The sequence below is a fragment of the Salvelinus namaycush genome, chromosome 1 (genome assembly GCF_016432855.1).
Source record: "Salvelinus namaycush isolate Seneca chromosome 1, SaNama_1.0, whole genome shotgun sequence".
Taxonomy (NCBI): Eukaryota; Metazoa; Chordata; class Actinopteri; order Salmoniformes; family Salmonidae; genus Salvelinus; species Salvelinus namaycush.
The window spans coordinates 67343581-67357160 of record NC_052307.1 but is presented as its reverse complement, the minus strand read 5'-3'; the positions used below and the strand labels follow the sequence as shown (position 1 = coordinate 67357160).

Sequence of the window (13580 nt, the reverse complement as noted above, 5' to 3'; positions counted from 1 at the left end):
ACTGTGGGTACAGGCATACTGGTACAAGCTCTTCTAATGGCCATTAGCTGACATAGATGCTCATAGTCTCCTATTGTCTTATTATGATAAATGAGACTAACAGGAGGTCCTATGATGTAGACTGGTTGATTATATAAAGTGTGATGTAGCTACTAACACTGTAAGGACATTAAAATCCTGAATGCAACTAAAATGCCATAACTGACTGTGACCTTCTGCACTTTGCCCCTGACTTCTCAGAAGGGTCCACCTGCACAATGTCAGAGTGGATCACCTGGTCTCCGTGCAGCATGTCATGTGGGATGGGCCTGCGGTCCCGGGAACGCTACGTCAAGCAGTTCCCTGACGATGGCTCTGTGTGTACCTTGCCTACTGAGGAGAACGAGAAGTGTATTGTGAACGAGGAATGCAGTGAGTAGCTTTAACCCCTGAAATCAATGGTTCACAAAGTCATTTATCACAAACATTGCTGCATTTACCAAAGTTTCTTTTTTAATCAGGTAAAAAAACATTTTCCCAAGGTATAGGAAACTTTTGATTAATCTGTGTATGCACTTTTCATACAAACAAATCTATGTATTTATAGGCTGTAGATAAATGAGGCTCATTGTGTGCATCAATTCTCAGTGGAAGAGCATCTGCTAAATTATTCAAATGTACTGTTCAAACTATTAGGATGATGTATAATTATGCGTGATTACAGGACAAAGTAATGCATATGTGGATTAAGTTCTGTCTCTCCCATTGAACACACCCACTCCCCCTCTCTTCCTCTCCCCCACCCCCCTCCTCTTCCCTCTCCCTTTCTCATTCCCTCCTCCTCCTCCCTTCCCCCTCTCCACCTTTTCCCATCTGATCCCCCCTCTCTTCAGCCCCCAACAGTTGTCTGGTGACAGAGTGGGGTGAGTGGGACTCCTGCAGTGCCACCTGTGGGCTGGGCATGAAGAGGAGGGAACGCATGGTGAAGATGCCTCCACCAGACGGCTCCATCTGTGGGGCTGAGGTGCTGGAGGTGGAGAAGTGCATGATGCCAGAGTGTCGTGAGTAACACATACACACACTCCCGCACAAACACTCCTGCACACACACACACACACACACACACACACACACACACACACACACACACACACACACACACACACACACACACACACACACACACAGCTAAGCATATGCAGGCTTATACAAACAAACACACACATGCACACACACGCTCATCTGCACACACACATGAACACTTGTACACACGTACACACACACTAACACTCACACACCACAACAAATGCCAACCAGATGAAATCAGATAGACACTGATTTTGTGTGTGTCCTGTGTGCACAGACACCATCCCCTGTATGCTGTCTCCGTGGTCTGACTGGAGTGACTGCAGTGTGACGTGTGGGAAGGGCATGCGGACGAGGCAGCGCGTGCTCAAGTCTCCTGTGGAGCTGGGAGAGTGTACAGAGGACCTGGAGCAGGTGGAGAAGTGTATGCTGCCAGAGTGTCGTAAGGAACACACACACACGCACACACACACACATTGGAGTGAATCTACTTTCTTCATGTGTGGACACACCAACTGAAACAGTACTGCACATGTGTAATTCATAATGATGCTGATTAGTATCTTCATTGTGCAACTGAGCATCCGTCTGCTTATAATACACTCTCTATCATATCCACATGCACACACACGCCACAAACACACTTATAACACACTTGGCTTGTTAGTGTGTACACATCTGTTTGACATCTGCGTTAAGGGTGCCCATAGTCTCATCTCCAGCCCAAACTCTCCCAGAGAGTGTTATCATGAGAATACCCTGGTAGGGTATTAGCAGGTTTATATGAGAGGGAACATTGGAACCCAGAAGTGCCCATGTGCTCTCACATTTAAGCCTGACTTAATAGGTCATATATATATTCTAGTCAGGTACGAGACTGGCAGACACATTACCATAGGAAAATACTCTCTTTCTCCTCTCCTTTCTTCTGTTCCCTAGAAAACGAGGGAGCTAATTTAAGGGCTGTATTGTGAAGAATGGGATTAAAAGGCAGAAATAACCAGCTTTAACTTTGGCAGACATGTCATTGTATTGGGGAGAAAAAGCTTGTTAACTGGTCTTCCTTCAGTCTTAGTGAGGGGATAAAGCTGGCTGTATTATTCTGGCCAGCCCTAATCATCCTTGCAGTTCGTAAGAATGTTCTCGTTCTGGACATAAGTCAGAGAATTTGTTTCCAGGGGATTCATATTGTGTTATGTTTAGAACAAGGAACACTAATGCAAAGTCATGACGTGTATCTTCAAGCTTTCTTCCCATATTAACTCTTCACCTTTCTTACTCCACCCTGTCCCCCTCTTCATTATCTTTCATCCCCCCACTCTTTTGTCCCTGTCTCTCGCTTTCTATCCCCCCCTCTCTCTCTCCTCGCCATCGCTCTCTCTCACTCCTCTCCATCTCTCTCTCTCTCTCTCTCTCTCTCTCTATCCCTCTCTCTCCCTCTCTCTACAGCGACAGACTGTATGGTGTCAGAGTGGACGGAGTGGTCTGAGTGTAACAAATCCTGTGGTAAAGGTCACATGATCAGGACACGCATGGTAAAGCTGGAGCCTCAGTTCGGAGGGGACTCGTGTCCCGAGACAGTACAGAGGAAGAAGTGTAAGATCAGGAAGTGTAACCGCGGCGGTGGCCAGGGACAGGTCAACAGCGACGAGAAGAAACGACGCAAGGAGGCGAGGGAGAAGAGGAGGAGCAAACAGGGGGGTCGACAGGGGGAGGAGACCACGTCGACCGCTGAACACCCAGGTTGGTGGGACTCATTATCACCACCTTAACCATTGTCAGCAGCAGTGTTATAGTCATTATAATTTGCATAATCATCAACGATGTAATCATCATCACTGTCCTCACAAATCATAGCAAGCTAAATCATAGAGTGTGGATACATGCACATAATAATGTGATTATTGTGGATAGTCAGATTAATTTAATAGTTTGATTAAAACGTTTACATGCTTTGCATGAAGAATGTCCCTATTAATTCTGTTTACATGGACACATCTGAAATCAGGCTACCTGATGGCACTCTGATAAATGTAGAAAATCTCCAATCAAAATAAAAGATTTACCACAGCGAACATGTTATTTGTGGGAAGCATATTTGATTCTGAGTTGGGACATATAAAGTTTGTTTGTGAAAACTACTTCTAAGACACGTACATTCAGTTGTTCCGAACACACTTTACTCGCTCTAAAGAGGGAGGCTCACTCAGCTGGTGCTATCACATTCACAGATCAAATACCCCGCTGGTAGCCGATTAAGGTCCTAATAATTAACAAAAAAAACAATTGCTCAGAAAACCAGATGTTTTAATCGGCGTATGCGTACTTCTTTTGACCTTCCCCCGATTAAGATAAGCAGAGTAATGTGTTTAGATGACTATTATAAAATCTACCTACTGCCATGATCAGTTTAATATTGCATTATTAGTGTGCATGTAAATGTACTCACTAAATCACAGTCAGTTTTGATAGTCATTATCTTCAATATGATCATTGCTATTCTTTAACAAGGAACAAATTTCCATGAAAATGTATAAAATGTCTTTCTCCATGCCTTCTCTCTTTCTCTTTCTCTCTGGTCAGGCTGTAAGATGAGGCCATGGTCCAGCTGGACGGACTGTACCAAGCTGTGTGGCGGGGGGATTCAGGAGCGGCTCATGACAGCCAAGAGGAGGCTTAAGAGCGCCCAGCTCCCCAGCTGCAAGGACAGGAAGGAGATCCGAGCGTGTAACGTGCACCCCTGCTAGATGGACCAAGTTGGGCGGGACGGGATGGGATGGGTACGGAGTGGGTGGAGGTTGCCCATAAACACTGGTGTGAGCTCAGTTGTTTTCCCCTCTGACAGTTCAGGTTAGGTTTGGGGATTGTAAGCTGATCCTAGATCTGTGCCTATGGGCAACTTGGTTATGAGACGGAGCGTGAGGTGGCATAGTGTCACTCAATGATCCAATGCACTCTGTTTAGGACTGGCACGGACCTTAATCTCTCTTGGTTTAATCCAGGGCTGAGTCTGAAGATTCTAGATTGGGGAAGGTACACTGGTTCTGTATACACCTCTAGTCAGAGTTTGGAAAGAGTTTAGCAAATTCTGAAATGACCCATCCTTCAAGGTCAAAGGTCATGTGTTATTTTACAAGAAGGAAGGAATTCCCTTGGTCTCTTCTCGAGTCTAAAACAAACAGCCATTTCGAGAGAGAATCTAGGCTTCCCAAAATAATGCCTAGCCTCTGATGAACCTGACTGATTTTCCTCTGTTCGTAAATTAACTAGCTCTGTTACATATAGGATTCTTCTGCAAGATTACTGTAAACTTGTTGTGGTATAATATTCTTGAATAATGATAATGTTGAAAACACCAATTGATGTAATAGGAGATAGTACTGTTAGGCTATATCCTGTAGTATCCTCTTTGGTAGTGTATATTATCCCAGAACTTAAAGCACAGTTACCCAGCCATTCCAGCATTTTATAATCCTTCAGAAAAAAAACATGTTTCTAGGATCAAGAAATCTCCTGTATGACTTTTTACTCAGCTGTACTGCTGTTCATGTAGACACACTGCAAGAGAAATCTCTATGATTTTGTGCATTGTTATTATAAGATCTTTTTTTTTTTTTTGCTGTGGATTTTTTGATAAGAATATCACCCAAGAGTCTTACCAAAGTCTTGTGTAGATGTTTTTTACCTGTCTTTACTTCTCTTTTTTCTCTGCTCCTCTAACATATTAATATTTTGGAATATATCACCTTTACAATAAAAGTAAATGTTAGAAATTGTCATACGGATGTTTATTTTTCTTTGAATACCATTTATATTGAGGTAAATGTATTATATTACGTTGAGGTCCATATTCATGCCAGGGTTTACATACCATACATAAACCAGTGCACTTCATACTCTTGGCCACTAGATGGAGACTATAAACTGATTAGAAGTGAGTTCCTTTTAATTTTTTAATTTTTTAATTTCGCCTTTATTTAACCAGGTAGGTTAGTTGAGAACAAGTTCTCATTTACAACTGCGACCTGGCCAAGATAAAGCAAAGCAGTTCGACACATATAACAACACAGAGTTACACATGGAATAAACAAACATAGTCAATAATACAGTAGAAAAAGTCTATATACAGTGTGTGCAAATGAGGTAAGATAAGAGAGGTAAGGCAATAAATAGGCCATGCTGGCGAAGTAATTACAATATAACTAATAAAACATTGGAGTGATAGATGTGCAGAAGATGAATGTGCAAGTAGAGATACTGGGGTGCAAAGGAGCAAGAGAAATAAATTAATACAGTATGGGGATGAGGTAGTTGGATGGGCTATTTACAAGTGAGCTATGTACAGGTGCAGTGATCTGTGAGCTGCTCTGACAGCTAGTGCTTAAAGCTAGTGAGGGAGATATGAGTCTCCAGCTTCAGTGATTTTTGCAGTACGTTCCAGTCATTGGCAGCAGAGAACTGGAAGGAAAGGCGGCCAAATGAGGAATTGGCTTGTGTTTGGCGTGTGCTTCCTGGTGGGTGCTGCTATGGTGACCAGTGAGCTGAGATAAGGCTGGGCTTTACCTAGCAAAGACTTGTAGATGACCTGGAGCCAGTGGGTTTGGCGACGAGTATGAAGCAAGGGCCAGCCAATGAGAGCGTACAGGTCGCAGTGGTGGGTAGTATATGGGGCTTTGGTGACAAAACGGATGGCACTGTGATAGACTGCATCCAATTTGTTGAGTAGAGTGTTGGAGGCTATTTTGTAGATGACATTGCCGAAGTCGAGGATCGGTAGGATGGTCAGTTTTACGAGAGTATGTTTGACAGGTAGAGTCAGTAAACCAGTAGGTGCCCATCTAAGCCTGTGCCATTTCAATACACTTTGGTCATGCATAATACTGTAACAGCATACTTGACTATCATGACCCATTTTTCTCAACCCATAACCAGAGATATGTGAGTGTCTAGGCAGAGAGCTGCATAAGCAGCACAGTAACACTGCTCTGCAAAAGGGTGACTTCCCAGTGGTGCAGTACATACACACATTGACCAGACGGTGGCAGAAGATACGTATTTAGTGTTGAGCCTTGAGGTGTTGAGGGTTTTATTTTTTTAGGCAACACTGTGATTAGTGCTGAGTGTGTGTAAAGGTCCACATATTAGGCCACTTCACTCTGTCAGAAATGTATGGAAATCCAACATCAGTCTCATACAGTGAGACATGTGCCTCGTCCCATCAGCGTTTGGCCCTAAACACAGTCACGAGGGCCATGCTCAGTATCCAAACATTAGGAAACGCTGTAGATAGAAATGTCATGAATAGAGCTGACATGATTCCTTATTATACATGTCAGAGAGGCATGTTTGTTCTACATGCAATATTTCTATGTGCTATCTGAAAGTTGCACAACGTTGTGCCTTGCTGAATGCACCCATGTTGCTCATAGTGTGAGCTTGTCTTCTAAAGATATTCACAGTGACACAATCAGGGACAGTTAGTTGCCAGCTTTGCTCATTAAAGCAACATGCTTTGGTTTCAATTTGTGTCTCCATTAAGTAGTATTTCCCTTAAACCAAGCAGAAGTAAAGAGAGGGGAAATAAGTGAACAGAGATGTCATGCACTGGCAGCCATCTTGAAGAAATTATTTAAATCAGTCTGACTCGACCTTTGACAGCCTGGGGGATATGATGGTGTCCTATGGGTGGTGGAATTCAGAGGGAAAAGGTGAATAATGCAACCCAAACACACTTTACAATGATATACACAATGCCATTGCCATAACAACCACACATTGGGTTCACACTGCAGCTTTGGGAGACTTCCAACATGAATTGTCAAGGTGATATCTGCTGACATATACACTAAATATCCATGGTGATAGTGGCTAAATGGGAGAAGAGAGATGTGATATAAAGAGTTGCATAAGATCGTTGTTGCCATCTTTGTACTCAGATGAGTGATGCTGTTGATGTGTGAGTGTGCGTGCTTGTTTGCATGTGTGTGTGAGTGAGTGAGAATGCAGCACACGGCGACTCGTCTCAAAGCGCTGCCCCCGGACCTCATCAGGCCTCGTTTTTTGCATTCACTGTTGCCACAGCAACCACTCACAGCAGATCATAAGCAGCTCTCCAGGACTCGCCACTGCGGGCCTATTTGAAACGTTGCCCACAGTAAATAAGGGCGGTGCTACAGCTTTACACACACAGACTGGGGGCAGTGCAGTGGTCGACTGTGTGGGAGTGTTCCAGAGTGCCCACAAGGCATCCATCAACATGAACTGTCTCTTCTCTGACATAGGGCCAGCTTTCTTGCCTCTCTCCACATTCTCTCCCTGTTTGCAACAAGGCAGGATAGGTGGGCTCAAAATAGATGTGATGTCTACCTCTCTATCTCAGGCTGCCTTTAGGCTACTGCTGGTGAGATCTCAAGTCGACTGATGAAAAACTTTGAGTCCAATGAGAAGTATTGCTTCAGTATGTTAAGTGCTCTGTGGTATAAACATTGATAAAGCCACTAGTTGGAAAAGCCTCCTTTGTGCTGCAATGGCACTGCATAATGTATGGTGAGACTCTTTGCATTCATTTGCATTGAAAATCACTCTGATTGACTTACGGTGTAAAATGACTGTGCATAGTGTGAAATTGGCATGAATAGTTTTACATTTATATTAACAGTAGAGAGACTGAAACAGTCATGTGGAAATGGAGCTGGAAGAAACAAAATAGTAAATCTGCCCTAACATCATGATGCTGTACTGTAATTGATGACTTATGGTGATATATCATCACAGAGTAATCTAAAACATTCATTACGAGACATTTCATATGAAATACATATCTTTCCAGGGGTCCTTTGGTGTTATTTGAAAAGTAATTGTGCGCATTGAGATTCAGGCAATAAAGTGTTTTGGTCCTGCATCTGTTTTCAGTATCTTTCCGAAAACAAATCTAAATAAACCCAACACTTGTTTTAAACACAGCAGGTGGCTGCTCGTACATATGGAGCTTGTACAATTCCTGATATGGAGTCAGTTAGAAAATGCCAAAAGCCCTAGAGCTGAAAGCAATAACTGTTGCTATAGGAGCTGTGATAACACATTGTGATACGGTTTTATTTAACTACCACACAAAGCGGAACCTAGTAGATAAGCAATGGAATTCCAATTTGGCCAATTGCATTATGCAAGTGTTACATGCTTTCAGTGAATATTAATGTGAATACTAATTTATGACCAACATGGCTATTCTTATTGGGTACTTGTATGAGCTCTGATCAAATATATCAAGTGACTGGAAAGCTAATATTACAGGTATTTTACAGTATAGCACCTTATACCCTCTCATTTGGCAAATGTGTATTTTCTTTCATTCTCATGTAATGGGTGTCTGAATTCTCTTTTTAGCTGCAGTGATCAGAATGGCTTGGCTGCAGAAGCAGGGCATGGAAAGGGTTAACCACTTACCCATCTCAGTCTAGTGTGTCTCAAAGGAGAGATGTGTCTCTGAGATAATTGTCATGTGATCTGCCTCACACTCAAATCAACCCACTTGCCCACTCAACCCACAACCCACTCAACCCACAGACCGCTGACAGACCGCTGACAGACCGCTGACAGATCGCTGACAGACCGCTGACAGACCGCTGACAGACCGCTGACAGACCGCTGACAGACCGCTGACAGATCGCTGACAGACCGCTGACAGACCGCTGACAGACCGCTGACAGATCGCTGACAGATCGCTGACAGACCGCTGACAGACCGCTGACAGATCGCTGACAGACCGCTGACAGACCGCTGACAGACCGCTGACAGAGAGCTGACAGACCGCTGACAGAGAGCTGACAGAGAGCTGACAGACCGCTGACAGACCGCTGACAGACCGCTGACAGACCGCTGACAGACCGCTGACAGAACGCTGACAGACCGCTGACAGAGAGCTGACAGACCGCTGACAGATCACTGACAGACCGCTGACAGACCGCTGACAGACCGCTGACAGACTGCAAGAGGAAAGAGAAAGAAAGAAAAGGAAAATAAAAAAACAATAACTTGATTTTCAATTTTCAAACTGCATTGGGAAATACAGCAGCTCTTTCCTTCCCTGCCCAGGCTCTCCATCCGTCTGGAGAAGGAGTCAGAGGAAATCTAAGATTTCATAAACCAATAAGCCAGGCTAGTAAAAATCAATACGAAGACCAGACCTCCAGAAGCTCTTTTCCACAAATGTATAGTCCTCAATTGGGCTCCATGGCAGTGATATAGTCATATAGGGAGGGGAGGGGACGGTGGGGAGTACTGACTACGGCTGTTCATATTAATATTGGTGCATATGAAGAATGATAAGTGGCATGGCAGAACAAGGCTGATGTCTATAGACTGGCACAGAGCTACTGAGCTGCAATGCCATGATTTAATGCCAGTGGTGTAAAGTACGTCGTTTTTTTGGTATCTGGACTTTACTTTACTATTCATATTTTTGACAACTTTTACTTTTAATCCACTACATTCCTAAAGAAAATAATGTATGTTTTACTCCATACATTTCCCTGACACCCAAAAGTACATTTTGAATGCTTAGCAGGACAGGAAAATGGTCCAATTCATGCACTTATCATGAGAACATCTCTGGTCATTACTACTGCCTCTGATCTGACAGACTCACTAAACACAAATGCTTTACTTTTCAAACTTAAGTATATTTTCACTATTACATTTACTTTGATACTTAGGTATATATAAACCAAATACTTTAAGACTTTTACTCAAGTAGTATCTTACTGGGTGACTTTCACTTTGACTTAGTCATTTTCGATAAGGTATCTTTACTTTTACTCAAGTATGGCAATTGCGTACTTTTTCCACCACTGTTTAATGCCTATTCAATCTTTGCTTTGAAAAGCGTGGATGACCATTTGCATTCGCCTTTAGACTGGAGAGAAGCACGATGGGCATATCTAAGGGGGGTCAGGCTCAAAGAAAGTAGTGGAATTCGGGACATTTTTATGGAGTAATGAATAGAGACACTGGACATTGTTTTATTTTTCCAGGTGTCATGTAGAGGCTGAGTCATTCAATATCATGGTTGTTACGGCTTTCTTCCTGGGATGAAGGAGAGGACCAAAATGCAGCGCAGTTAGTGTTCAACATGTTTAATTAAACAATAAACGATGAACATTAACAAACATTACAAAACAACAAACGTGAAAGCCGAGACAGTCCTATCTGGTGCAGAACATAAACACAAAGACAGGAAACAACCACCCACAATCCCCAACACAAAACAAGCCACCTATATATGATTCTCAATCAGGGACAACGATTGACAGCTGTCTCTGATTGAGAACCATATCAGGCTGAACATAGAAACAGACGAACTAGACACACAACATAGAATACCCACCCCAACTCACGCCCTGACCAACTAAACACATACAAAACAACAGAAAACAGGTCAGGAACGTGACAATGGTTGAGTTTAATTTATAAGTTGCTATGTATAGTTTGTTTAGTCTTGTTTACATTTTTATATAAATGTTCTATTTTATTTCCTGTCTTTCTTCCCCCATGGCTAAAAGAGAAAGGGAAAACCCCATCCTGGCGATAGCAGAAAATAAATTCCCTGTCATGTTATCTCGCTGTTGCTTGGGAAAGGCATTTCACGGGAATTCACCACGCACTAATCAGAAATTGACTGCCGTTCCACAGCAATGCCAAAGGACTCCAAACAATGTGGCGGTTGCCTTGGTAGCCGCTGGTCATTGTTTAATTAAAGTTAGAGGAATGGATGAGCGCAGAAATAATAAAAGAGTGTTTAATAATGTATTAAATAATAAAGATGATCGTTAGACATAACAAATGTCTGGCGTAACCTAAACCCAAACGATCCCTTTCTCTCCCTCAAGCCTCAATGAAATCTAATGAGTTGTTTCCTCTCCACTCGCTATTTGTTTGTCTCTCACTCTTTCTGTTAGCCATAATATCAACAAAGTGGAGGTCCATGAAGTCCACAAATATAGAATATTCCATATCTTAATGGACCAGAGAAAACCCAACAGGTGGGTGGTCAAGCCTGAGGAAGAATGTATAGGTTAGCCTGAGGGTGTATCCATATGTTGGTGTGTTGGATTCTTCCCCCTGTGGTGTGACACCTCCTGCTCTCACACACACACACACACGCACACACACACACACACACACACACACACACACACACACACACACACACACACACACACACACACACACACACACACACACACACACACACACACACACACACACACACACACACGCACGTTCACACACACACATGCACGTTCACACACACACATGCATGTGCACACACACACACACAAATGCACGATCACACACAAACTAGAAACCCACATGTACAGTCATGGGAAGAGTACACACACTCACACCCATTCCTCCTCTCTCCCACACTAACATTCATCCATCTGCTCTGCTGCATTTAGATAAAGAGTGTTTGCTATGTGGCTCTAGGGTCTCTGCCTTACAGCCTCTCCCCACGGTTCTCACTTATACATACCCTCACACTCTGCTGGCTCACCGCTCTTATCTCAACACCCCAACACTTATAACTCAAACACCTAGGAGGGTGTCTATGCCCAGTCAGGAATCACACAAGCTAGTCTGAGGGGATCTGGACTCACACCCACAGAAAATCACAACTATTCAGACTGGAAGCCTAAGATAAGAGTGTAATGGTTTGGCCTGCATATATACAGTATATATATATAGATATAGATATAGATATAGAGATAGATAGATGTACAGTACCAGTCAAAAGTTTGGACACCTACTCATTCCAGGGTTTTTCTTTATTTTTACAATTTTCTACATTGTATAATAATAGTGAAGACATCACAACTATGAAATAACACATATGGAATCATGTAGTAACCAAAAAAGGGTTAAAAATGTTTTGAGATTCTTCAAAGTCGCCACCCTTTACCTTGATGACAGCTATGCACACTCTTGGCATTCTGCCAACCAGATTCATGAGGAATGCTGTTCCAACAATCTGAAGGAGTTCCCACATATGTTGAGCACTTGTTGGCTGCTTTTCCTTCCCTCTGCGGTCCAACTCATCCCAAACTATCTCAAGTGGGTTGAGGTCGGGTGATTGTGAAGGCCAGGGGCCTCATTTATAAACATTGTGTATGCACAAAAGAAGGCGTAGGCCACTTTCTAAGCATTTATAAAAAATAAAAAAACTTGACGGGAGAATGTGCGGTCCTCCACAGATACTTTGACCTATATATATGCACATAAACTGGAGAAATGAGAAACTGCGACTCCGATGGCAGAAGGATGAAACTCGGGAAACGCTTTAAAATTGATACCATTGTGGAAAATAAATCGAAATATTACCTCTCACGTTCTATATATGAAGAGTTCCCTGCAGTGCATACAAAAAAACATAAAAACATGATTTAGGATAAAAAATACAAAACGGAGATATCTGCTTTTGCAAAAGAGCCCCTGAAATATGTTGTAATGCCCGGGGTGTAGTGGAGGAAGGAGTCAGACGCAGGAGACAGAGAGTTCAGAGTAGCGTAACTTTAATCACCACAGAGGTGAACACGACGCCACCAAAACCAAATGCCCCAACACACAAGGGGAACTAAATAGTACCGAAAATATAACGTACACGAACCGTGACATACAAGCATGTACAAACAGTACACAAAACAATCCCGCACACCCAGCAGGCGGGCCTGGGTAATAAAGCCCCACTAATCAACCTAACTACAAACAGGTGTAACCAATAAACAAACAAGGAGGGGGAGGAAAAAATCAGTGGCAGCTAGTAGGCCGGTGACGACGACCGCCGAGCGCCACCCGAACAGGAAGGGGAGCCACCTTCGGTAGGAGTCGTGACATATGTTGTACAGTTTAATCGGGAATCATATTTAATTGGATCTGTAGTTATTAACTTCTTGACGCTAGGGGTCAGATGATTTTTTTTTAAATAACGTTCCCAAGGTAAACGGACTATTTCTCAGGTCCAGATCGTAGAATATGCATATAATTTACAGATTAGGATAGAAAACACTCCAAAGTTTCCAAAACTGTTAAAATATTGTCTGTGAGTATAACAAAACAGATTTTGCAGACGAAAAACCTGAGGAAATCTAACCCGGAAGTGATTTTTCTTTTTTTAAATCTGTGTTTCATTTCCCGTCTTTCTTCCATTTAAAGGGGTATCAACCAGATTCCTTTTCCAATGGTTTCCTCAGGCTGTGACCAGGCTTTAGACATAGTTTCAGGCTTTTATTTTAAAAAAATTGCGAGATTTTCAAAACTAGTCAGGTGTCCTTTGATTAGTTCCTGCGCGCGAGAGGGGTAGCTCTCCATTTTCTTTCTTTCTTTTATTGAATAGGTTACGGTCCGGTTGAAATATTATCGATTATGTATGTTAACCTCTTGAGCCTATGGGGGCGCCATTTCGACTTTGTAAAAATGAGTTCCCAAATTAAACTGCCTCGTACTCAATTCTTGCTCGT

General features: G+C 42.8%; 1 protein-coding gene across 1 annotated transcript in view; it reads left to right on the top strand.

The window, feature by feature from the left end:
- The window catches only part of LOC120047779 (spondin-1-like), a 151167-nt gene extending 146338 nt beyond the window's left edge, over positions 1-4829 (top strand). The window contains exons 12-16 of the mRNA XM_038993333.1: positions 241-411; positions 873-1040; positions 1343-1507; positions 2515-2808; positions 3649-4829. Of these exons, the coding sequence (XP_038849261.1) occupies positions 241-411; positions 873-1040; positions 1343-1507; positions 2515-2808; positions 3649-3812 (962 nt within the window). The 3' untranslated portion in view covers positions 3813-4829. The remainder of the gene's footprint in view (positions 1-240; positions 412-872; positions 1041-1342; positions 1508-2514; positions 2809-3648) is intronic.
- Positions 4830-13580: the final 8751 nt, after the last annotated feature.